At 43.8% G+C, this 26936-nt stretch overlaps 1 protein-coding gene across 2 annotated transcripts; it reads left to right on the top strand.

Moving 5' to 3' along the window:
* The first annotated feature begins 5804 nt into the window (after positions 1-5804).
* fgf8a (fibroblast growth factor 8a) lies at positions 5805-16360 on the top strand. 2 transcript variants are annotated; one of them, XM_082557532.1, is made up of 5 exons: positions 5805-6393; positions 6497-6533; positions 7292-7439; positions 9205-9311; positions 14887-16360. In XM_082557532.1, exons 1-5 carry the CDS (start codon positions 6362-6364, stop codon positions 15151-15153), a joined length of 591 nt encoding a protein of 196 aa, XP_082413658.1. In that variant the 5' UTR covers positions 5805-6361; the 3' UTR covers positions 15154-16360. The 2 variants fall into 2 exon arrangements, with proteins under 2 accessions (XP_082413658.1, XP_082413657.1); XM_082557531.1 differs by having other exon boundaries at positions 7259-7439.
* Positions 16361-26936: the final 10576 nt, after the last annotated feature.

The following is a 26936-nucleotide window of genomic DNA, read 5'->3' as shown; positions in this document are numbered from 1 at the left end:
TTCAATGATTTATTTTTACCAGTGACACCAATATAACATCTCCACATTCACAAATATACATTTCTGACATTCAAAAACAAAACAAAAACAAATCAGCGACCAATATAGCCACCTTTCTTTGCAAGGACACTCAAAAGCCTGCCATCCATGGATTCTGTCAGTGTTTTGATCTGTTCACCATCAACATTGCGTGCAGCAGCAACCACAGCCTCCCAGACACTGTTCAGAGAGGTGTACTGTTTTCCCTCCTTGTAAATCTCACATTTGATGATGGACCACAGGTTCTCAATGGGGTTCAGATCAGGTGAACAAGGAGGCCATGTCATTAGTTTTTCTTCTTTTATACCCTTTCTTGCCAGCCACGCTGTGGAGTACTTGGACGCGTGTGATGGAGCATTGTCCTGCATGAACATCATGTTTTTCTTGAAGGATGCAGACTTCTTCCTGTACCACTGCTTGAAGAAGGTGTCTTCCAGAAACTGGCAGTAGGACTGGGAGTTGAGCTTGACTCCATCCTCAACCCGAAAAGGCCCCACAAGCTCATCTTTGATGATACCAGCCCAAACCAGTACTCCACCTCCACCTTGCTGGCGTCTGAGTGGGACTGGAGCTCTCTGCCCTTTACCAATCCAGCCACGGGCCCATCCATCTGGCCCATCAAGACTCACTCTCATTTCATCAGTCCATAAAACCTTAGAAAAACCAGTCTTGAGATATTTCTTGGCCCAGTCTTGACGTTTCAGCTTGTGTGTCTTGTTCAGTGGTGGTCGTCTTTCAGCCTTTCTTACCTTGGCCATGTCTCTGAGTATTGCACACCTTGTGCTTTTGGGCACTCCAGTGATGTTGCAGCTCTGAAATATGGCCAAACTGGTGGCAAGTGGCATCTTGGCAGCTGCACGCTTGACTTTTCTCAGTTCACGGGCAGTTATTTTGCGCCTTGGTTTTTCCACACGCTTCTTGCGACCCTGTTGACTATTTTGAATGAAACGCTTGATTGTTCGATGATCACGCTTCAGAAGCTTTGCAATTTTGAGACTGCTGCATCCCTCTGCAAGATATCTCACTATTTTTGACTTTTCTGAGCCTGTCAAGTCCTTCTTTTGACCCATTTTGCCAAAGGAAAGGACGTTGCCTAATAATTATGCACACCTGATATAGGGTGTTGATGTCATTAGACCACACCCCTTCTCATTACAGAGATGCACATCACCTAATATGCTTAATTGGTAGTAGGCTTTCGAGCCTATACAGCTTGGAGTAAGACAACATGCATGAAGAGGATGATGTGGACAAAATACTCATTTGCCTAATAATTCTGCACTCCCTGTAGAGTGAGTACAATGATGCAGCAAAGACTGCAGCTCAGCCATCACCTAAAGTAGTGGCAGCAGTGATGAGGTCAGGTGTCAGTTGCAGGTGGCTAATTGTCAGCAGGGCCCTATTTCAGGAAGCCGGTTTAGTGCAAACTCTGAGTAAGTATACGCTGAGTTAACGGAAACTCTGGGTTTTCGGTTTCACAAAGCAAGTTCAGATTAATTCTGAGGGAGTTACTATGACGACACACTCCGTGAAGCTAACCTGCCCCCTAGCAGGTTTACTTCAACTAACCCTGACGTTCTCCGCCTCTTTGTCAGAAACCTGACTGTAGGAAGTGTCAGACATGGCGTGCTCCTTCCTTGAGGAGCCAGTAGATGTTGAAGCCCAAATTCTCCGCAGAGCTCTCCGCCGGGAGAGAGTGATTAGAGCGCGTTCGGACATTTGATCATTTCCTGATGATTTCCTGTGTGAACGTTACCGTTTTTCAGCACAATCTATAATTGATTTGAATAACATCCTCAGGCCTAATATTGCTCATGTGACACATCGCGGACATCCTCTCAGTTCTGTGCATATTATTTGTATCGCACTTCGGTTTTTTGCAAACGGGAGCTTTCTGTATAATATTGGTGACGCTGAGCACGTTTCCAAGGCTACCGTCTGTCGGGCAGTCAGGAATGTTACAGTTGCACTGAAACGTCTCCTGTACGCGTCTGTGGTGTTCCCCGGTCATAGACCCACAAGATTTATCAAAGAGGGATGCCACAAAATTGCAGGTATCAGGATGAACAGAACTTAATTCATGATGTGGTGATACTTGAACTACTACTTAAATTTTACATTTATTCTCACGGTTCCCAGGCGTGATTGGCTGTATAGATGGCACTCACATTCCAATCATTGCTCCTTCAGTAAATGAAGGAGACTATGTGAACAGGAAGTCTTTCCACAGCATTAATGTACAGGTACATAGTTCCCTGTAGCATTTCAAACTAACAAATTATTTCATTATAGTAATGGATGCTAATTTGTGTTCTCTGCACTGTGAAGATCATATGTGATGCTGCCAACATTATCACAAATGTGGAAGCCAACTGCTCAGCCTCTGTGAGTGGTGGTGGTGGAGGACCCCCACCTGTTTTTCGGGCCTCCGCTTTTTTTCTGTTGGCTATAACGGGTCACATTTGAGCATACAGAGTAAGCAACTATGTACTTGTAATGTGCTCAGATAATTTCAATAAGTGCTTACAGAGGGGAAATTAATGTAGCCTCTAACTGCAATTGATTTACATGGGACAAACAGACCAAGCACTATGGCTCATAATACAATTACACCTTACCTGTTTGGACTATATTTTTATATTTCATTTTTACTTGCTGCCAGGAACGTTTGGGGCCTGTTGGGTTGCACCTGCGCTCACATCACATCACAAAATAAAATGTATGAAATAAAAAATAAAATAATAATAATAAAATAACGTGTTAAATGGGTGGAAATCCCTAGATCAATGTTTAAATTAACACTCACGCATTGACTCTGTCGGCTATGTTTTGCCATGCATGCTCACTTTCTTTTGCAGCTGAGGCTGTGTTACTTTTTTTCCGCAAAATTTGCATGTTATCGGCATATGCTGCCATCAGAATTTCGGCCTCAAGCGCTGTAAAATACATTGACCGCGCCTTCTTTCCCTCCGTCTCCATGGTGACTCGCTTAATCTGTGCTCCACTAATCAGGGCTTTATGTATCCTCGTGCGCGCGCTTAACTTGGGGTTAAAGCAACTCCGCGTTGACTGAACTAATTGTTATCAGCCTTTCTGAAACCGAATATTCCGAGTTGGACAGTTCGGGGTTACTCAACCCTGAGTATCGTTTTTCACTCTGAGTTTTCTAAACCGGCTTCCTGAAATAGGACCCAGGTGTCTTGGCCAAAGGCCAGACAGAGAGAACAAAAATAAACAAAGAGAAGACCAAGAGGGAGAGAGAAGCAAAAGGACCAAACTCCAGCAGGGAGCCAGGGAGGACCATGAAACTGTAGGCCAATTGCAGCATAACTAAGGGAGGATTCAGGGTCACCTGGTCCAGCCCTAACTATATGCTTTAGCAAAAAGGAAAGTTTGAAGCCTAATCTTGAAAGTAGAGATAGTGTCTGTCTCCTGAATCCAAACTGGAAGCTGGTTCCACAGAAGAGGGGCCTGAAAACTGAAGGCTCTGCCTCCCATTCTACTTTTAAATACTCTAGGAACAACAAGTAGGCCTGCTGTGAGAGACTGGCGTAATCCATTATTGTAAATTTAAATTTAATTAGTAAATAATCAGACAAAAGAGGGTTTTTGTGGAATACTGTTAAATGTTTCTATGCCACTTGTTAATTGTGACAGTTGGTAGGACTCAGGGGTAACCTGCTGTAAGGCAGAGTGAATCCATACGTTGATCAACTATTAATTCACGTTCTAACAAGGACTTACCTAATGTTAATGATTGTTTTGTTTTGTTTTGTTTGTGGTTTTGACTGATCTTTTTTTGTAACTGATCCTGATCGCCAATGTTAGGGGAAGTGAATCTACATAACAGAAAGATACCCTGCATATGTTGAACACAGACACTGATCTGATTACTGGAAGATGCTTAGGAAGGCACTCATCTGTCAAGGCTGGTTAAATGTTGAAGGAACGAAGAAAAAGTGATACCACAAACAAGCACATAAACTTTGGCAAATAACAGACTAAAGTTAACAACATCTAATAAAGGCAAATGTTTAGTAGTGAAAAGGATAGAGGGGGTGATAGGGGGTCCCTGAAAAGCCTGAGACTTCGTCATCTTCTTTTTTTGGCTGTCTTCAGGGGTCACCACAGCATCCGCTGCCATCCCAGCATCCTCCTCAGTCAGACCAACTCTTTGCAAGTTCTGCACTACCAGTTTTCCTCCTTTCTTCTTGGCCAGCAGCTCCATATTTCACTTTCTCTGACCAAAATATTTGCTATCCCACCTTTGTACATGTTCAACCCATCTTCACCTCGGCTTTCTAATTTTGTCTCCAAACTCCTCAACCTGACCTGTCCCTCCAATATACTCATTTTTTTATCCTGTCGTCTCCGGTCTCTCCCAATAAAACTCCTAGCATTTCCACCGTCTTCAAACCACAGCGCTTTCATAAATGCAATGGTGTGTCTGTGATCACAAGTGGAAGAAGAGGAGAGAGAGGAAGAGAAAAGGGGGAAGGGTGTTTGCCCCCTGCAGGGCTGCTGATGGATGCAGGGCCCCCAGGGTTAAGGGGAGGGCAACAGGACCCTGAGCCAGGACACAGAATAGCAGCTACCTGCCACTCATCTAACACAAATACTGACACAAATACACATAAGGACACATGCAAAAAGTTTTATTACAGTTTTCAGCCACAATACACACATTACCTCACACACTGACCCATGTAATGTTTCAACTGAGGTTACATGTTTAACTTGTCGCTGCACACAGATGTATATCCACATGTGCGCACATCCACGGAGCAGAGGAGGCTAATGAGAGGGAGGGGAGGAAACAGAAAAACAAACTATGTGCCAACATGAAGCCTGTCAGTAGAGCAGATAATAGATGAAATGTCACTCTCTTTTTAAACTGTCATTCAGTATACTGTCACTACGAACACTGGGGGCAACCAGTGTTTTCCTACACCTAATAATTTCTGCTGCAGCACCCACTGGTGGCTTCAGTCTGTATGACATGCTTCACTGAAACCATCTTCTTTCAGTGGCTGGGGGGCTTTGGTCTAATGAGGTTTAAGGGTGTTCTTAACAAAAACTCATCAGAGCAAACCTGGACATTACTTATAATCTAAAAAAAAGAGGAATGACTCCACCTGATCTAATTAACCCGCACCTCCTCATCCAACCGCCTCACACATCAAAGCAATATAAAGTTCTCACTGGCCATTTTAAGTCTTTAAGGGCTTTCTTAAATATAACTCGGGAGGCTGTGAGGTGCGAAGGTCACATGCTGCTGTCTGCTTTGCCTTAATGAACCAATGTCTCCCTCTGCCATGAGATTAAGGCTTTAAAAGCCAGATAGTCACTGCAGTCTAGTTAAATGTTGCAGGAAAGAGAGGCTGTGGTCTTTATCAGATTTTGTTTTCTTTTTTAATTGTTTGTATTTGGGTGTTTTTGTTTTGGTTTGTTTGTTCAATGTTTGCATCCCAGAACTGATCAACGCGAGCGTCTGCGGGGTCATCAAATCGCCTTTGTGACAAACAGGTAAAGCCCGCAGAAAAGTGTTCATCACCCTGATGCCTTATTGTAATTTACTGTATTTGTTTGGTGGTTTTAATTTTTCATGCAGTCCCTAGGGCAGCCAGGGCTCCTCCTCGCCTCTTTGTTCCTCAACAAAGTCCGGAGCGCTACTCAGGTAAAGAGATGTTTCGCATCAAGGCAAGGGAGGAAAGAGTGGGGCTGGGGGTGTGGGGGGTCGCTTTTGTTCTGTAGAAAAAGGGGGCTTGTTCTCAGTCTGCCATTTTTACCGGGGGTGTGTGAGCACTGAGCGAGAGGCTTGACACGGGAGCTTTGCGGGATGAGAGCAGAGAGAGGAGAGTCCTGTCTGTAGTCCAGCCATAGCCGAGCGGAGCTGCAGCATCGAGCCAGTGCAACAACACCGAGTAAGCTCACTCTGCAAACACACCTGAAGGCCGTAGAGGACCCACGAGGATTTATAAAGCAGGAGGAATATAGTGACGGGCTGTACGTAGAAACAAGAAAGAAACTTCATCGCAGAGCTTTTCTTCTCCAAGTGCACTTTGGGTAGCTCTGTGACAGACGCGGGCAGCTATACCTTAGTGACACATTATGAGCACTAACTGCCGTTTCAACTGAGCAAGATTTTGTCGGCGAAGGTCACAGATGTAATGAAGAATGTGTCCCTTGTGCTTTTTTAAACCTGTCTGTCAGCGCATCTGACCGTTTTCTGGATCCCTTTGAAATCTTTGGACTTGGTTGCTTATTTTGTAGATTGTGTGCTCTTATTAACGGATCCTAGTAAAAATTGACTTCATCCAACATGCGACCCATCCCATCCAGGTTCAGCTGTGTGTGAGTGCTGTCCTGCTTAACCTCGACTCTTTACGCACTATTAATGTTTTTCCACGCAGCCCCGTATTAAGTCACTGAATGCACGGTATTCTTTCTTTTGCAGGTTCCTGCACTTATTTGCATTGTTCTACTACGCGCAGGTATGTCATTACTACAATTTGTCTTTAAAATACTGCAAATAATTTTAGTTGCAAAAATAAGAATTAGGTTAAAAACCGTCAGTCCAAGCGAGCGATGCGCAGCAATCATAAAGAGAGGGGGAAAGGTAACATAACATGTTGTAATACGGCAGTATCGAATGGCTCCCACGGCGCGCGGCCTGCTGACAGGTTGCTGATGAACATATTGGCCCTGGCACAAGATGCTCGGGCACAGATTGGGGGTTGAAAGATCCAACGTTTCCGTTACTTCCACTCATTCCATCACAGCGGAACGCGACGGAGAGAGAGTGCAGTGAAAGAAAAACACATTAAGAACGAAGTTAAAGTAGTTTCATAATATTTCACACCATGATGAATGAGTAGTGGAGCTTTTATTTCAATCATACGACGTCTTTTTTTCTTCTTCTTCTGGGCATTGCGGCGCGCATTCTCCTGTATGCACAACCTGTTATCACACCGTGCGTCTTTTTGGAACCTGTTAATTTCATCTGGCAGCCGCTCTTCTGGAACTTGTTACAGTTACCCCCCACCACCACCCCAAAACACAAACAAACAAAAAACCCAAAGAAAGAAAGAAAGAAGTGAGAAAAACAAACGGACGCGTTTTCTCTCTGCGCTTCAGTCCCGTCAACGACCCGAAGCCGCGCGACCGACCTTGTAAATTTTAAATAAATAAGTAAGTAATGCCGTCTAATTTCTGACAGGTAACCAATCAGTCCCCGCCTAATTTCACGCAGCATGTAAGCGAACAGAGCAAAGTGACGGACCGCACGAGCCGCAGGTTGATCCGGATCTACCAGCTTTACAGCCGGACCAGCGGCAAACATGTACAGGTCCTGCCCAACAAGAAGATCAACGCCATGGCCGAGGATGGAGATGCGCACGGTAAGAGAAATCCAGTAACTCCTGCTGTAATAACTGCACCGACAACTCTCTAAAATCGCTTTCACACAGCGCAGAGGCCGCGGAACCTGATTTATCTGCGTTCATTTAGGTAGATTTCAGTTACTTTTAAACATTACCATAATTTGTGCTTATCAAACTATAGTCTTACAAATGAAACCTGGTTCATTCTTTTTTAAGCTTCCGAAGTATTTGACATATTTCACAATTGTTTGTTTGGTTTTGTTTCTCACTGTAATTCAACCATGTTAACAGTGAAAGGTGGGCCACTGTACTATATGGAAATTAAGAGAGAACATTAACATAGTTGCAAAATCACCTTTTGTATTTAAATGTCTGAAATTATTTTAAAAGAGTAAGATCCTTTAAACATCGTCAAGTACATTACGTGCATTATAAATGTGTCAGTTCGTTTCAATCATTAATCCCGGAGCCGTGTGTTTCTGTCTTGTCTGAAGATGCTTAAATTTCCCAAGAAAGGCAACGATATCAACATTATCTTCTTTTTTTACTCAATACTAAGTATTATTTACTTAGTATTGAGTTACTTACTTGTAGCCTCTTTGCACTCTATCTGAATTCAGTCTGTACTATTCGAGGGGAAGAGGCCTAGAAAAATTGTCCAGTTGGCTGTGGATGGTGCTGGAGGCGATCCTCTAGAGATCATGCAGATCTGGAAGAGCTATTAGAAGCCATCCTACTTATGCCTCCTGAACATTTCCTGCATAGTTCTTGCTCCCATGTCAGCCCCCACCTTTAACCCTTCTCTGTCCTGCCTCAGAATCTAATGGGCCTCATCGAGCTTTACACTCTTTGTTTTATTTCGAGTCTTCCATGGAGCTAATCTACTTATTCTTTAAGCATCAATAGTGTTTAGTGTCCTTCTTACTACTGTCTGTACAGGAGCCTAAAATGTTGCTGCTGCAGAATGTGTGTGTGTGTGTGTGTGTGTGTGTGTGTGTGTGTGTGTGTGTGTGTGTGTGTGTGTGTGTGTCCGAACTAGGATCACCTGAAGTACATTTTTGAATGAAAGAGAAAGTGAGAAAGGGGAAGTCTGTGTGCTTTCTACATTCTCTCTGCCCATCGTTCAGCTCAGCTGTAACTGCTGCTTCTCAATAGTTAATCTATTTAAAACAATGTGACTGTTGAAACATTGTTTATTTAATGTTATAGACAATCTGCTGTTGTCTTAAGGTGCTCTGAAATAATATGTGTGTGAATGTCAGAGGAATGCACTGCAAACCCAGGAGATATAGAAATACGGTGCACTATTTCAACAGGAGAATTTACTAATATTTTTTGTATTTGGGTAAAAAAGTAACATAAACATGAAAATCCTGTATTTCCTATGTCTTTCAGTACTTTTCAGGATATAGAGATAAATGTGCCGCTCTATGCATGAGGTCAGTGCTGAATTATTTGAAAAGGGAGTCTTAATGAGACTGCCAGGATCGCCTCTTTAGGTTTCAAAGGCTCAGGAGACACGTGGTTTTATCATTTTGCAAAAATTCCAACTTGCATGAATCCCCAGGAATGGTCCCATAGGCTTCCCTGTGAATGAGAGTGTGTATGCTTGGAAATACATGCAAGCGTTTTTGTGTGTGTTTTTGATTCATTTTTTCTGGTTGCATAGTCTGCAAAGTCATTTATTCAGAATTTAATGTTTACGCAAAATGTCTAACAAAAGGCACAGAAACCATCTCTGTGTTGTAGTTGCTGACTGAACTCTTTTGTCTGATCTCTGTAGCTAAACTCATTGTGGAAACAGATACTTTTGGAAGTCGAGTGCGCATCAGGGGAGCTGAGACTGACCTATACATCTGCATGAACAAGAGAGGGAAGCTCATTGGCAAGGTGAGGCTCAAAGCTGATTTCAGCCAGCTCATGCTCCAACGACTCACTAGCTGATTCTAGTACAGCTCAAGAAAATACTGCTCCATCCACTGCTTTAAGCAGACCTCAAGAGAAATTTGCAGAGATCAGAGAAATAAAATAGATTTCTTTGATATAAAAGAATCAGACTTTGACCATATGACTGAAAGGGTCATGTATCCAGGGTCCAAATGGCCTAGCATGTCAGAGAACAAGTCATTTGTTTGTCACATTAAAGAAAATTATTCCATATTAGTGATGCTTTTAATCAATAACATCAGCAACAGTCATTTTTGATTTACTCGTTTTATTTCATTATTTTTTTCTGTGAATAAATCGCATTAAAAGCAAAACAAAGACTAAACCTGGAAACAGCTTCTTCCTCACACTAAATGTCAGAGTGACTATTATCCTGGTCAAAAAAAAAAAATCATAAAATTAATGGCACATTAGAAAAAATAATAATACTAATTGATTAATTCTATCAATCAAGCTAATCTATAACATTATTTTATTAAGTTCAGTGCAATCCCATTTCATTTCACATTCATATATTATACAGTAAAGATCCCACAATATTAGAGAGACAACCCTAACAACCCCATGAGCAAGCAGGAAGGAAAGTTTCCTGTAACAAAGAGAAACAGGCAGAACGAGGCTGCCTGTGGGGGTGAGGGGAAAGAGACCCATGGTTTAAAATTAATTACTAATGATTACATACAGTAGTGGTGTCCAAACACATGAAGAGTGAAAAAGAAACACTGCATCATGGGAAGCCCCAGCAGCCAAGTCCCATTGCAGCATCACCTCATCCAGCCCCGACTGCGAGCTTCATCAAAAGGAAAACCTTTAAGTGTACTCTTAAAAGTAGGGATGTTAACCCAGTCCAAACTGGGAGCTGGTTCCACTGGTTGGCTGGTTTAGGGAAAAGTTTAATAATCTGAGTTTTGATCAAACAGTGGTCAACATTATTTAATGCAACAGGACGAGCACAGAACCAAACACTTTATCAAGTCTAGTAATAGTGGGAAAGTAATTATCGACGTTTACTCAGAAAGCTTAATCACAGAGACGTGTCGATATCAATACGAGGAGTTTTTTAAAGTTGCTGTACAGAAAGATAAATCTGTGGGACAACTATGAATATGTTTTTAAAAACTGGTTAAAAGAAATTCATGGACTCATTGATAACTGAAGCTGACTTTATGTGATCCTGACTAAACTTATTTTAAAGTAAATAAGATGTCCAAGCTTTACAAAAGGCTTTTTTCATAGACAATGAATTATCTAAATATATACATTAATGTTAAACTATCATTATTGCATTTTTACAGGTAATTTATTGTCAATACAGAGTTATAATGACACTGGCACTGAAAATAGTCCAGACTGAATACACTCCCACAGTTTTGACAAAACATACGCTGTGTGGCCGGAAGTGTACACAGAATTATTATAAATGTTATGGTAAATTTGCTTTTAACAGTTTCTTTGAACTGTTGATTTTCCAAAGTGGAATGAATGTACAGAACACACCTTCAATCATTTTAAAAAACAAGAATTGGGTTTGAATTTATTTGGGATTTTCTCCAATCCACACATGGCCAAAAGTAATCGTATGGACTCAAATATAGATGCACACTCACTTATGTCTTTTAATTTGACAAGGCCCAGGCCTTTTAAAATCACATTAGTGATCAGGACTGACTACAGCTGGTAGTTTCTCTTTGCAACATAAAAATAACTTGCTTGAGAGCAACGCTTGTAACAATGTGTCTAAGGAGCTCAGTGAAGATTTGCACAAAGTGGGAGGGTCTCTTGGAGCCATTTCTAAACAGTTGCAGATTCCATGATCATCTGTTCAAGCAGTTATATGTAATTAGTGATTTAGATGTGTCATCTTTCTGGAAGTCCCAGGAGAAACCCAAACTTTTGTCCTCAGATAGAAAAGAATTTGCCCAGGATATTCAGGAACAACCAGGACTCAAGCCTGCCATAAGTGAAAGGTGCTGCAATGCCAGCATCACCGCCCATAATGAAACCAGCTTTACATTGCCATGGACGGAGACTGTGACAACACCTTCAAGCTTAACTTGAAGCAGGATTCACTGGGGCTGTTTTACTGCCAGTGATACTGGTACGTGGCACAAAATGGGTGAAATAAAGGAGAAAGAGGATTACCTCCTAATTCTTTAACTTTACATCATATCGACAGATGTTGGAAACTCAGACACAGCTGGGTGTTCCAACAGGACAATGATCCCAAACACACATAAAAACTGGTTTTGGAATAAATAAACTAGGCTGACATTAACATGGGCTATACATGGGCATGTGGACTATACTTAAAAGTCAGGTTCATACCAGTAAACCAGCCAGATAAGAAAAGTGGTCAAATATCCAACCAGAATTATGTTAGAAGCTTGCTGATGGGTATCAAAAGCATTTTGGTCCTATTCCAGGAAACAGGTTTAGCTAACGACCCGAGATGAGGGGAATTCTGGGTTCTCAGTTCCAGAACGAGAGTTAACTTTAACCCTGAGTCACTTACCAGGGTAACAGACGCTGCGACGTAACCTGCTCGCGGGCAGGTTCTCTTCTACGAACCGAGTTTCTCTCTGACTCCTCCCCTCCTGCTGCACCTGCACCAGCTGGTGTGAAGTTGAGACTGAAGTGATTTCAAAACTTTAAAACTGAACTAAATGTATTAAAGTGAGTTTTTAGTAGACTGATTAGAACACAGATCTGGCGGTGGTACATGCCGTGTAGGGGCCTGTCCTTCCATGATGGTTCCTCCTCTAACTCCTCTTCTTTCTGGGGTCTTGGGAGGTGTCAGTAACTTCTTTGTCCTGCTTTGGCCAGTTTATTACCCCAGCAGGGTATCTGATGACCAGCAGTCAGTGTTGATTGCCCAGATTGTTTTCTTCCCATTCAGCTGACTCCTCAGGACTTGCCTGACTCTCTGCAGGTTTTTGGTGGTTGTGGCTTTCCTCTTCATGGTTTCCATTTCCCCGTGGGATTCCCAGCTACTTGTAGCTGTCCTCAGTGTATGCTTTCTGGTAGTGCAATCCACTCAGTTCTGATTACCTTCCCTCTCCTTGTTGTTCTCCGATCCGAATGACATTCCGATGTTGTTGCTGTAGATCCTAGTTTGATCCATACAGCTTGATGTCATTCATGTAGAGAAGGCAGCTAACGATTGCACCATTCCATAGTCAGTATCCATAATGATCTCACTGAGGCAGAACAGGCCTATGCAGAACAGCAGTGGGGACAGGGCTCCTCCTTTGTAAATCCTGCACTTGATGGTGACCTGTGCAATTGTCTTGAACTTGGCCTGTAGTGTTGTTCACCACATTGAATTCCTGATGAAGGTTCTTAGGGCCCTGTTGGTCTTGTACAGTTCAAGCCATTCCAGGATCCCCGTGTCAGGGATTGAATCAAAGGCTTTCTTGTAGTAAATCTCGGTGGTGCAGCGACTGGTCTTCTCTGCTCTGTCTTGAGGAGTCAGCTGAATTGGAAAAGCAACAACCGGGCAATCAGCACCAATGCCCTGATGGTCATCAGATACTTTGCTGGAATAATAAGCTGGTCAGAGGAAGCGATAGCACCCTGTGACATTAAGACAAGAAAGCTCCTTACCATGCAAGGAGGGTTTCTCCCCAAGTCCATCACCCTGAGGCTGTACATTAAGTGGAAGGAAGGAGGTCGAGGACTAGTGAGTGTCAAAACCACTAGGATAAAACAACAAAGACCAATGAGTACACCAGGAAGATGGCCACAACTGATCGTGTGCTTAGTGAATATGTCAGGCAGCAAAAACCAGAGAAAGAAGAGAAGCAAGAACAGGAACCATCATAGAAGGACGAGCCCCTGCACGGCACGTACTACTGGCTGATACCGAAACATGCTACTAATGGCTGAAGAAAGCTGGACTGAAAGACAGCACAGAGGCACGAATCAAAACAGCACAAGAACGAACTGTAAGCACAAGATCTATAGACGCTGGACCCTAACTCACCAGACAAGAGCCCAGGAGCAGGCTGTGCAGATACCCCGGAGACAATCCAGCACACAACCACAGGATGCAAGACGCTAGCACACAGGGCATATACGCATAACCCAGTGGCCGGTATAGTAGACAGGAACATCTGGGTTCTTTTTTTTCCTGATTCTGAAGGACATGGCGTTCATCTGCTCATGTTTTGCAGATATTTTTACATGTGCCACTTCTTCTTTTATCCTCCACTTGTCCAGTTTCTTCAACTATTTCTTCACACCATGCTGAGATATGCCAACATTTCACTTAATAGCTCTTTGGGAATCATCTTGTTGGTGCACAACTATTACTTTATGGTTCTTAAATTGTTATCTTTGGCATTTAGATTCAACAAAAGACATGGAAACAAACTATGTGTTTTTGTAAATGGTTGCTAGTAACAACATGCTTAAAGATACAACTGAAAAACTGGTTCTTTTTGAAGCTGGCCGTTATTTGTAGATACAACGCTGGTTTAGCCTTTTTTATGCTCGTATTATTCATAGGTCAGTGTTAGGTGGCCTAACAGACAGACTGAAAATGACTGAAGAAGACCTTCGGAAAGCCCATAGAGTTATTACTAAGGACCACTTTTAAAAGTTACAAAAGTCTGGCTCTTTGGAAGGGTTAGAAATAAAGAAATGCAGGCTGGCTCAGGACTCTTCCACAATACTGCATTTAACGTTGTCATGTGAGATGTGTCTTAGTGGGTGACTGCCTGACCTCTCTCACTGTGATGGCTAATAAACAGAGCTGCCAGCCTTTCTGTAACCCTACCACACACACACACGCTCCACCCACCCAGCACCCTACCTTGAACACCATCTGCCCCAAGCTACCGGCCCAGTCACCACCTACCTCACCCGCAGTATATGTGTGCGTGCATATGCGTGTGTGTGCTTGTGTTGAAGAATTGACAGAAAGTGTGTGTTTTCAGTGTGTGTACAGGAGTGTGCCAGGACTATTTTTAACACTCTGTACAGTAGGCCAGGACTGCGTGCTAGTGCAGTTTCAGAGAACTACACTGTACACTTTGTCTCATCTTTTTTTACTTTATGATGTTACCAACTGGACATCACACGTTCATCCATACGTCACCCATCTTTCATAGCCTGCCTTTTATTGTCGTAAAGACCTGATGTAACCTGGAACTTAAATTCAATGGGATTCACTGAACTCTGCAGACCTGGGGGTGATGTGTGTTTAAGCATCTACTGATTGTTATTCTGGCTGACCAGAGCTGTTAAATTTAACCACAAATGCAACAGGAAGTCAAACCTGGAATGAAAGTGACACTTAGGGTCTGATTAAGGCTTTATGACAGGAAGGTGTGCGCTGCTGCAACTGACCCACAAGGGTTGCTGGAGGTCTGTTGAAGGGGGAGAATAGTGATCTTCCTCTGTTTGATTTGTAATGACTGTAGCATACGCTGCACATTTGAGGGGAAGGTTTTCATTCTGCAAATCTTTAACATCTTTTGTGAATATCCTCTTTTTTCTGTCATTTGTGATTTTGCAGAAAAACGGACAAGGCCGTGACTGTATCTTCACCGAAATCGTTCTGGAGAACAACTACACGGCGCTGAAGAACGTCCGTTATGAGGGCTGGTACATGGCTTTCACTCGTCGGGGGCGTCCACGGAAGGGCTCACGGACACGCCAGCACCAACGTGAAGTCCACTTCATGAAGAGGCTGCCAAAGGGGCACCAGCCCACCCATCCGAGCCACCACCGGCCTTTTGACTTCATCCACTACCCTTTCAGTCAAAGGACTAAGCGTACGTGATACCCGTCAGAGAATAAAACGGAAAAGTCAGAGAAAAAGGAGAACCTGACTGGATTTCTCTTCTCTCCCCAAAAACCTCTGGAGACAGTTTTATACTGATAAATATGATACCTTGATGAGTAGTTTATTTTTTGTAAAGTAAAAAAAGCCACACAAAGACAAAAAACATATATTTTTGTACTCCGGATTTTTAGTACTGACTTGTGTAAAAAAGTAAAGGAAAAGAAAAGTTTGTTTTTAATCCTCATGACTCAGTGTTTGACTTTTTGAGGATATCGTTTTAGTAGAGTGCCCTGTGTTGATTATTGTTCGTTGTTTTTATCAGTGGAGTCACTTCTTGGACTCTTGCCTGCTGCTCAAGGAGACTTGAAGGACCCTGATTGACCTCACTGCCAGGGAACGCTATATTCAGACACACAAACTGTCTCGTAGTGTACAGGAGGCAACAAGGACTATAATCAGAATTATTTGTTGGTAACACTGCAGTCCACACTTTTTGCTGGGCGCTGCGTCCTGACTGGGATTGCTCATTATCTCGCTCACACAGTTCAACCAAACAGACATTCACTAGCATTGAATGGAACAACATGGCAGCTATACTTGATATTCACAGGCTTGTGTTCTGACTGTTTTGTCTCGATGTGTACAAAATGCATTGAAGTGTAAGTGTAATCCACGGACACATCCCCTAACCCTTTGTCTTCTCGTTGCTCGCTGAATGTCTGTTTTTATACATATATAAATATATTTTTATTTGAGGATGTGTAAAATAATTTTACGGATGATTTATTTATTTAAAACGTGTAATAAATGCACATTAGAATACCGAAGCTCGTGTTTGGTACGTGCTTGCTTGGGATCCATTTGTGAAACTTCGGAAAGTCAGACATGTTGCTGACTGGCCTCATCCCCCTACAGCCACACACTGTAATGAGTAATGAAGCTGACCGATTGCAGAGTGTGTGCGAGTGGTGTCTTCCAATGTCTCCGTACGTATGGCATTAGAGTTCACTGGTTGATGAGGATAACACCAATTTGCCTTCACAGGAAGCAGAACTCCTCTGTTTTGTACCTGCTTGCATGTTGCACAGTGCTTTCCTCCACTTATTAGAATACAAAATGACAGAAGCTCTGTACATCCCCATAGTCGTCCTGTCTATGTTTATTCTATTTTATTTTCCTTAAGCAAAACACGTAGATAAGTCAAATAATAGACCGATAAGTCATACCCAAGTAACACACTCTACTGTAGCGAGGGTAACATTGCTGCTCATGTTGGGTAAACATCACAGTCTGGCTCATTCTGCTGGTCTGTAGGTGTATTTCATTTCCTTTTCTTATTCATTTCCAGACATCTTACAGGAGAAAGAGCTTGAGGAGGTTGAGTTGAAGGAGTAAGCCACGACAGCTCACTTTCAATAACTAGAACCAAAAAGATTCAGTTTCTCTTCACCCATCTCCCCCACCCACCCTGGATATCACTTAGCCTCCCCACATTATACTGTTATGGTTTGGCAGAACTGTGGAGAGGTTTTGTTTCTCTCTGTCTTCCACGTCTTTGTTAATTACTCTTAGGTGAAATGGTTGGGCTCATTTACACCTCAGCCTTCTAGGGCGGAGCCATCCTTCCTACACCTTTCTGCATTAAGTAGCAAGTATATGAAGGTCATGTAGTGCCGCCAGACTGTCCCTGCAAACACGTTAATGCTTAAGCATCCTTTTAATCTGTTTTGAATAAATTAGTGAGCTTAATTTGTGCATCTCTAGTACGTGTCTTTATCCCTGCAGCAGCATTGCAACCACAAAAACAACTCTTTATTTCAGTTGAAATAGGGTGGTATTTTCCAGATTTGCACAGTTTCAATGAAAAAATGTCTTCTCACAACAAAAGTATCCATCAGTACTTGACAAAAAAGTCAATAAATAGAAATAAATAACGTAAGGTTTGAGTAAAGATCAGAGCTGCCACCAGTTGAAGTGCACATTTTAGAATCTTGATAACAAACAGAAGTAATGAAAAATATTCAAAATGGGCCCCACCTGCACCCTCAAACACACACACACACACACACACACACACACACACACACACACACACACACGCAAAGTAATTGATTTGTTAGATTGTAATATTAAGTCATGCAGATTTTCAGCTTTTATTCAACAGCTTTAACAAAACTGTTGTGCAGGGATTACTGACGATTCTATTCAAATTATTTTCAGAGGCTCAGTATTTGGCTGAAGAGCTCAATAATGATGTTTTCACGGAGCAAAAGATTAAGAACCACATCTGGGTGCAGTTCCTCCCTCCAGGGGCAAGGGCACCTAGACCCGGTTTGTAGTGTACGCTTGGGGAGTGTGATTGTGTGTACAGCGTCTCTTTATGTCTGTCTCCACGTTGGTTGAGTGTGGAGTAAGTGCATATGAGAGCATGAGGGTGGGAATGGATGTTTGTGTCTGTGTGTGCCTGTATGTCTGTGTCTATATGTCAGGTTGGGTGTCAGGCGCCACCTCTCTGGGGACATCTCAGGCTCTCCAAGGTTTGGAGGCCTATCTCCCCCTACCACCACTTCCCCTACCAGTGGCGGACCCCCTCAGACATCGGTGCGTTGGTGGTTCTTTGTATGGGCGTCCAGGTACACACCGGCTCACTCCTTGGCGGCCGCTTATCGGGGCCTGGAGCCTGGGGCTCGCTCGGGCCACTTCGGAGGTGGGGTGCCCCCGGCCTCTCGGCCTGGGGCTCGGTCACTCAGGCGCAGCTGGCTGCCGGCGGAGCTCACGGGCGCGTCACTGCAACTCCCCCTGGCTTCTGCTCCGCGGCTGCTGAGTGAGCCCTCAGCTGGGACTCTCCTCAGCTCTTTCTGGGACAGTGGCGCAGCTGCCCCTCTGTTGGTCTTCCTTGGTCTCTTGTGTTCTGGGGGCCTCTGGATGTCTGGAGTTTTGATCTCCTCCACACCTGCTTCAAGCCCTGGAGGACGGGGCTGTGGCCCCCCCACACCCTCTAGCAGATTATTACATGAAGGAACCTTTTAAAAAACAAAAAACAAGCGCGTCCATGCTCACAGGTGTACACACGGGTGATCACACCCACAAACTACACCCTTTTTGGCTCCTACCTCAAAGCACACTGTGTTCTGTTGATCTTATGTGCTGCACAATAATGTTTAACATTTAGTATTTACTGTCATATTCCCATATATCATTGTGATGTTGTTTATTCTATTACTCTTGTTCTCTTCTGCTTGTTTTCTTTTTTCTTTCTCAGCAGGTGATCCAGGTGATTGATATATGCATTTTTTTTCTCTGCCCGTTCTGTTGGTTTTTGTTTTTTGCCCTTCTCCCCCGTCCCTCTTCTCAGCTGTTTCTCTTTCCCTCTTTCTTTCTCCCCTTCTTTCCTCCAGTCAAGTCTGTCCCGTATTCAGTAAGTGAAAATAAAATAAACAATAAAAGGTGAATCAAATGGACCATTACGGCAAGGCTGGGATGGTCAGTTTGGTAAAGTAAATCCGTTGGGCATCTTTCTTTGCCTTTAGACAACAATTCTGATGCAAAAGAGCCAAACGGGACAGGCCAAAAAAAAAAAAAAAAAAAAAAAGAACCACATCATACTGCAAAAGCAAAGCAGAGAGACATACGACAAAAGATCTTGTAAAGATCTGACATATTAAACTTGAGACTTTAGCTAGTAAGTAACTGGAGGTTGTTAATCAGTTTCAGGTGTTTTGATGTTAATGACATTAACAACAGTTACAGTGGAGGGGCAACAATGACACAACCCCCAAACAGGAAGGCCACTGACAGTTTTTTCCTCCTCATCTTTTCTGACGGTTTGTTTTTTTCCACTGATTTTACTTGGCAATGGTCAGGTCACCACTAGCTGCATAAAGCCATACTCTACAGAGGTTTCACAGGTAGTCCAACTCCTCCAGGATGGTACATCGATACATGTCAGAAAGTTTACTGTCTCCCATGACACCTTTGCAAGGCCATGGGAAATATGGGTGCTGGGGATGCTGCAGCGCCCTCTGTTGCAAGAGGCACACATCACAGCACCTCCGGCCAAACGTAACAAAACAGATAAATATGTTGAAACACTTTAAATGCTATTCTTGTCATACAAGAAATGTGTGATTTAGAAAGTTGTGTTAAATAAGAAAAGATACTTTTTTTTCGTAATTAGCACTGTGTTCAAATGACATCACATAGTCACCAATAAAATAGAAGTGGTGCATTTTTTCCAAGTCACGTTTGGAGCAGTGGGATGCAGGATGCTGTGGTAGCCATGCTGGTCAGGTCTGTCTTCAGTTTTAACTAAATCCCCAACAGTGTCACCAGCAAAGCCCGCCCACACCATCAAACCTCCTCCTCCATGCTTCACGGTGGGAACCGTACATGTAGAGACCATTGTTAAAGTTTTCTGTGTCACACAAAGACCGAGCAGGTGGAACCAAAGATCTCAGACTTGGACTCGTCAGACCAAAGCACAGATGTCCACTGGTCTAATGTCCGTTCCTTGTGTTTCTTGGCCCAAACAAATCTGTTCTGCTTGTTGCTTTTCCTTAGGCCTGGTTTCTCTGCAGCTATTTGACCATAAAGGCCTGATTCACTTCCACTGTGTCCCAAAACGTCGGCTGCATCCTCTGGAGGCCGCATTTGAAGGCCGATTACCAGGCGACGAAGGCTGTCCCAATTCGTCGACTCCTTCAAATGCGTCCTTCATTTTCCCGAATTTGAAGGATGGGTCGGGTGTGTCCTTCATGGCCCACCATATCCCAGAATTCATAGCGCGGCCCAGCCAAATTTAAGCTGCCAACAATGGCGGCTGCTACTAAGTTTTAAAATTAGGCCTAAGTTGCTTGTGTAGTGCTCTCCTGATCCTCTCTGAACACTCTCCCTCAGTAAATGCTTTCCTGGAAGCATGTAATGCTGATATATGTTCAGCCCTCTAAGGCAGGTGGCTTATCCATCAACACAGAAAGAAGGTTGGGGTTTTGGCCAAACACAAGTTGATGTGGACTATAACCATGTATATTAAGCATACTGTTTTGGCCATAAGGGCCCAGTCTAGCGCAGTGTGCCAGTCACATCCTCGTTCCTTTTTTCCCTTCAGGAGGATTTCTGTAAGTGTCATGTTATGTCTCTCCAGTAGTCCGTTGCTCCAGGGACTATACCCCGCCGTTGTCTTTACCTCAATGTTGAGGTTTTCAGCCATGTCCAGAATCTCTGTGTTGTCGAACTCTCCGCCGTTATCCGTGTAGAGCTGCCTGGGGGCACCATGAAAACTTATCCAGGTGTGAATGAAGAAGTTGATGATCTCTGCAGCTTTCTTTGTCTTTACGATGCTGCCGGCACTGAAGCGTGTGAAGTGGTCGATGATGTGAAGGTACCACACGTCGGGCTCCAGCTCATGTAGATTCATCGCTACTGTCTCATTATACTCAGAAGCCAGGGGTAGACCAACAGCAGGTCTCGGCTTGGTTTTGCAATATCTCTGACAAATGTCACAGTCACGGACTATCTCTTGTAGAATAACTACTCATTGTTTGTCCTCTCCGTGAATCGCTATACAACCCTTGCAAGAGCTTGGTTCGCATTGCCGGCAGTAAATCGGACTCGTTCCTGGTGGGTGATGGGCTCCGCCAGGGCTGGCCTTTGTCACCGGAGTGCTTTCACTTCAGTGGCCTCAGAATCTCATTTCTGCTTTTTGTGGATGATGTGGTTCTGTTGGCTTCATCGGGTGAGGGCCTCCAGCTCGCACTGGAACGGTTCACAGCCGAGTCTGAAGCAGCAGGAATGAGAATCAGCACCTCCAAATCTGAGGCCATGGTTCTCAGCCGGAAAAGGGTGGAGTGCCCACTCCGGGTCGGGGATGAGTTCCTGCCCCAAGTGGAGGAGTTCAAGTATCTCGGGGTCTTGTTCGCGAGTGATGGGAGAAGGGAGCCGGAGATCGACAGACGGATTGGGGCTGCAGCTGCAGTAATGCGGACGCTGCACCGGTCCGTCGTGGTGAAGAGGGAGCTGAGTGTAAAAGCGAAGCTCTCAATTTACCGGTCGATCTACGTCCCTACCCTCACCTATGGCCACGAGCTGTGGGTAGTGACCGAAAGAACGAGATCGCGGATACAAGCGGCAGAAATGAGCTTCCTCCGAAGGGTGGCTGGCCTCTCCCTTAGAGATAGGGTGAGAAGTTCGGCCATCCGGGAGGGGCTCAGAGTAGAGGAGTGGCCCGAGTTTTGCCTTAATCATGTGCCACGGACCGGTTTATGTCCGACAATATTTTTATGGACCGGCCTTTAAGGTGTCGCGGATAAATACAACAAAATAAAATGAGTACCGGCACCAAAAATAAATAAATAAAATGTATTCATAACATACGGGAAAAGACACAGGGAAACCAAGGTAACGATAAAAACAATAAATATTAACAATAAAATGAAGAAAAAAAACCCTGTAAACCATAAATTTCACACCTGAACCTCAACACTCGCGGCACGGTACTAAACAACTCACAGACCGGTACAGGTGCATGGCCCGGGGGTTGGGGACCGCTGGTCTAAATTACCGAGCTAACAAAGCTACGTAAACAGAGCGAACATGAGAGCACCTGACCGCAGACGTCATTAATGCAGCGTAATTGATTAATCTCCCGATCCTCACTAAAGTTATAAACTGCCTCTGGAACCCAGTTGAGGTACAAAAAAATCTATTCAACAAAAATAGTGATGTAGTGGTTGTCGCTGTCCACTCCGCGATGAAGTACCGTTGTTTCGTTTGCATTTAGGACCTTTTTGCTCTGTAAGGAAAACTGCATCTTGATTCAGTTGAAATCCGTTGAAAACGCCGGCTACTTTCCCTCCGAAAACCCGTTTCAGTGCAGACTTCATAGACGCAAACGTTAAGTCCGTGCACGCTGTCAGTGCAAGCTGTCGACTTTTCTCATCAAACAAGCTGCATCTAGAAGCTTAAATGCTAAAACAGCGTCGGGCAGCGTCATGTTGTACTTTTTCATCCGGTTATAGCACTGTTCAAAGGCTATAATGTAGTCTGCCATGGACACGCTGTGGTCCTTTGCAATGGAGTCAAAACACGAGTAAGCGTCATACGGTCTTTCTCTTCGCTCTGAAACACCGCGTCCAGTAGTGTTTCCATACCGCCATCTTTGTTCAGATCTCCCGCTGGGATCTCCATGGCCGTTTCTCTGGCTCTCCGCTCGAGCCCCAGCGACACCGCGAGTGCCGGCTTCTTTTATCCAGCTCCGTAACTCGTCTCCAGATATTAACTTCATTCTTCCAGCACTCGTATGGCCTGGCTTCATCAAGCTTTGGTGGTACTTTATAATTGGAAACCATCCTCTGCTACCAATGTAAACTCAAAAGACACAACGTCGTAGTCTCACTCCAAGCGCTTTACATGTTTTACCACTCACACACAATAACAACAGCTCACCGCGGGCAACAGTACTCTTGCAATATAACAGAAAATTACATGTTAACAAGCCCAATTAATGTTTGATCTATGGTTTTTTATGTCTATTGTGGAGTCTTTAACTTAACTCCCTTGAGGGAACTGTTGCTGTGATTTGGCGCTACATAAATAAAATTGAACTGAATTGAGCCACATGTAACCAAGTGGAGCTGAGGAGATATGAAGTCACATACTGTTAATGGCTGGCACAGTCTGATAGGTAATTGTAACGAGGATGTGTCTGTTCAGAGCTGAGGCTGCGATGGGAATGGGGTGTGTCTGTGCAGGAATGTTTAGTTGTGTGCTGAGGAGATTCTGCTCCGCCCCCAAATCGACCCGAGTTTGCAGGAGAAAAGAATCATGACAACAACAGATGACAGCGCAGAGAGTGAGCCAAGAAACACTGCTTGTGATGAGCCACTGACCAGTATCTGCATCGTTCCTGGCAGGCAGCAGGTTCTTTTGGCCACACCAGTTAGGCTGCAATGAAATGTCCCGCTTTTCCCAAGTAACTATAATCTTTACAGAACATAATCCCGTCACTTCTGTGGGGCCCGGGCTGACAGCTGGAGCAGGCTGCGTCTCCATATCTTCCGGAGTTGCACGAACGAAGGGCCGGGAATGTGTGGCATCTGAGGATGAAGCAGGAAGCAGGTTTTTTGTGAACTCCATCAACTAACCAACACACACATTCAAAACACTGGTTTGTAATTACAAGTTGAGCACTACTTTGTTTTCAAGAAGACAGTTACTGTTGGAGGGTAAGCAGGAGGACAGAAGACGAGGAGCAACAATGCGTAATAAAGAGATCGCCCTGAAGGTAAGACCATCTGGGAAAAACAGGTTGTGCACTTCAGCTTCCTCCGAAAGATGTACTATATGTTAGGTTATTGGTTACTCTAAATTGTGCACTGATATGTAAGAATGTGGGTAAATATGATTTGTCCAGTCCAGTTTCCATTTAATGCCTGAGAATATTATGAGATTGGTGACAGCTAAGAGGGAAAAGTAAAGGGCTGCCCTCAGATATCAATAACATCTTGTTTACTTTGTCACTTCACCTGTTGACAAAAAAATACTTAAAAAAACTGTTGTCCTGTCACTAGCAAAAAATGAAATAATAATAATAATAATAATGGATTGCATTTATACAGCGCTTTATAATTCCACTGTTCATCCACTCTCACACTCACACACTGGTGGAGGCAGCTACAGGTGTAGCCACAGCTGCCCTGAGGCAGGCTGACAGGAATAAAATAAGATAAAATAAAATATATAGAAATACAAAAACTGCCAGTTCATTTCTATGAATCAGCTGATTTCTTAAATGGTTAAAAATCCACGTGAATTAATTTCATGTTTCAAATCAGATGTTTCCTCTGGTGGTGTGGCCTGCTTGAAAGAGGACGCGATCCTCTTTAATATAAAAGTTGTAAGTTTGCCTGGGGTCTGCAGGGCTGAGCAGGTGACCCCGTTACCAAAGGACAGGTGCACTGGCCCAGCTTTGAATCTGACCCCAGGCTCTTTGCTGCTCTTTGTCTTTCCCACTCACTTTATGTTTTTCTGTATCCTGTTCACTAAAACACCTACTTCAGGTGAGAAAAGTCAGGAAAAATATTAACAGAGATTACTAGATCTCCCCGCTAAAAAACTCCACATGTATATTTTAACCACCCCATCAAAGTTAAGTTTGCAAAAAACAATATATTCAGTGTCAATGACCTGTCACGTCTTCAAGTACTTATAAAGTCAAGTACTTCGCTCTCTGCTGGTTTACTTGTGGTTCCCGTGATATTTAAGAGTAGAGTAGGAGACAGACACTCTCTCTACTTTTAACACTGGGCTTAAAACGGACCTTTTCCTACAAAGCTATAGTCAGAGCAGGACCAGGTGACCCTGAGTCCTCCCTTAGTTATGCTGCAGCAGTCTACTATGTTCCTTATTCACTCACTGTGTTTATGCACCACTCAGCATTTAATCATTAGTTATAACCTCTGGCTCTCTTCCACAGTGTGTCTTTTATCCTTTTTATCCTCCCCTCACCTCCACCCGGTCACAGCAGATGGCCCCGCCCCTCTCTGAGCCTGGTTCTGGTGCAGGTTTTGTCCTGTTAAAAGGGAGTTTTTCCTTCCCACTGTCACCAAACAGTTGCCCTATGGGAGTTATCTGATTGTTGTGATTTGGTGCTATGTAAAGAAAATTGAACTGAATTGAAAACTGAATGTGAAGCAGTACTAATGCATAAAAATAGGGTAATATCGTCAGGTAAGATTTATGGAGACATCATCACCCATCATGCTTGTTGCAGATGATGTGGTTCTGTTGGCTTCATCGGGCGATGGCCTCCAGCTCACACTGGAGCAGTTCGCAGCCGAGTGTGAAGCAGCAGGAATGAAAATCAGCACCTCCAAATCTGAGGCCATGGTCCTCCACCAGAAAAGGGTGGAGTGCCCACTCCGGGTCAGGGAGGAATTCCTGCCCTGGAGTGGAGGAGTTTGAGTATCTCGGGGTCTTGTTGGCGAGTGATGGGAGTAGAGTCGCTGCTCCTCCACAGCGAAAGGAGCCAGCTGAGGTGGCTCGGGCATCTGACTTGGATGCCTCCCGGGCGCCTCCTGGCTGAGGTGTTCCAGGCATGTCGGACCGGGAAGAGTCCCCGGGGCAGACCCAGGACACGCTGGAGAGATTATATCTCTCTGCTGGCCTGGGAACATTTGGTGTTCCCCTAAACAGGCTGAAGGAGGTGGCTGGGGAGAGGGAGGTCTGGTCTTCTCTAGTTAGGCTGCTGCCCCCGCCATCCAGCACTGGATAAGTGGAAGAAAATGGATGGATGGATGGATCATCATCCATGAGCCTAAATAAACAAACAGAGCTACTTTCTTAATTTGTGTGAGCACCAGTTTAACCCCTGCCTCGATCTCCCCTATGTAGGCTGTAAAATAGCAGGGGTGATCATGCAATGTCATCCTGTCCTTCTAAGCAGCCTCAAATGCCACAAGCCAGTACACTCAATAAGACGAGGATTATCCCAGTGAGGAAACAGCCCTTTTTCTCTGGGCTAGAATGTTGCAACTTGCAAGTCTAATTTCAACTAAAAAGGCTATTTAGAGATACTGGAAATGTGGTAGGGCAATAAATCCTATTTTTATTCTGTTTAAAACATTTAACTAGTTCTTTTTTGACACCCTTATTTATTGTGAAAATTCACTAAATGCTGAAGCATTTGGAGAATGCTTCAGCCACAGGAACTGCATTGTCTTTAGGAGGAAGCTGGAGTACTTGAGTACTCACCCAGATGTGGAGAGAGTGTGCATACCTGACACAGAAAGGCCCTGGCCAGATGCTGGCTACATACTCTGTGAGGCACAGTGCTAACCACCATGCCCGGGTTTTCTGTCTTTCTGTGCCCTGTGACACTGGCGACCTGTGTGTTCCCGTCCTCCTGCAGCTTGATTTTTAATGGCTTAGCAAATCAGAGTAACATAAATATATTTAAACAGGCCTCTGTCTGAACTGTGAACCAATACAGAATCAGGAAAATGGATTTGAAAAATAAAAAACAGATACGTTGAAAAAGTTCTCAGGACTCTGTTAGTGACACCCTGGAGACTTCCTAAACATGTCAGCCTATTTTCAACAAGGATACGCTGTCGGTCCCAAAGGCCACTCTCAGTTTCCTGAGATTTCTCTCTATTTGCTGAGTAAACTGTTTTACAATATTACAACGTGTAATGGTCCAAATTTAAAAATGAGTTCATTTGAAAAATGCATCTGTGAGATGTTGATTTCCTGTAATTAGGTGACTACAGACAACTCAAGAAGTCTGATTAGTTTCATACTGTAATGTATATGTATTATGCAATGAGCACAAACGCAATAAGGTGGATTTCCTTCAGAAATGGCAGGCTTTAAATGGCTTTAAATTGCTAAAAGTTAGTTAGACCAGTGTGGATAACTGAAACGCACTCAGCTGATCACAGTAACGCTCTAGCTCAGCAGTTTTATTGCTTATGTACAGGCTTTACACAGGACCTGTTGACTTTTCCAACTGGAGCTGTAAACCTTTGTTTGTCTGTGCATTTCTAACACAGATTGTCAGTATAATCTGAACAATTACCAGCTAAATGTGTTTGCCAGCTTTGGCAAAGCTCCCTCGCTCTTTTCCGCCCTTTTGCTATCAAAGATCAAAAGAAAAGGACTCCCCCTCACCCTTCAAACACCCCCACTGCAAACCCCATACATCCTTTCCACTCCATGTATCCCTCCTCCCAACCTCTTCTCTTTTTTAGCCATGATAGTTCAGCTGGAAAGCCAGCCGTAAA

This window comes from Aulonocara stuartgranti (genome assembly GCF_965226115.1).
Source record: "Aulonocara stuartgranti genome assembly, chromosome: 13".
NCBI classification, from domain to species: Eukaryota; Metazoa; Chordata; class Actinopteri; order Cichliformes; family Cichlidae; genus Aulonocara; species Aulonocara stuartgranti.
Note: the sequence above shows the minus strand (reverse complement) of the source record. Positions and strands in the feature narration are given on the sequence as shown.

What these genes read in the sequence shown, in the direction of transcription:
- fgf8a (XM_082557531.1), top strand. Translation starts at nt 6,362, where the DNA reads ATGCGACCCATCCCATCCAGGTTCAGCTGTGT. An exon ending in CATTGTTCTACTACGCGCAG is followed by an intron (nt 6,534 to 7,258) that starts GTATGTCATTAC and finishes AATTTCTGACAG; the next exon opens with GTAACCAATCAGTCCCCGCC. An exon ending in CGAGGATGGAGATGCGCACG is followed by an intron (nt 7,440 to 9,204) that starts GTAAGAGAAATC and finishes TGATCTCTGTAG; the next exon opens with CTAAACTCATTGTGGAAACA.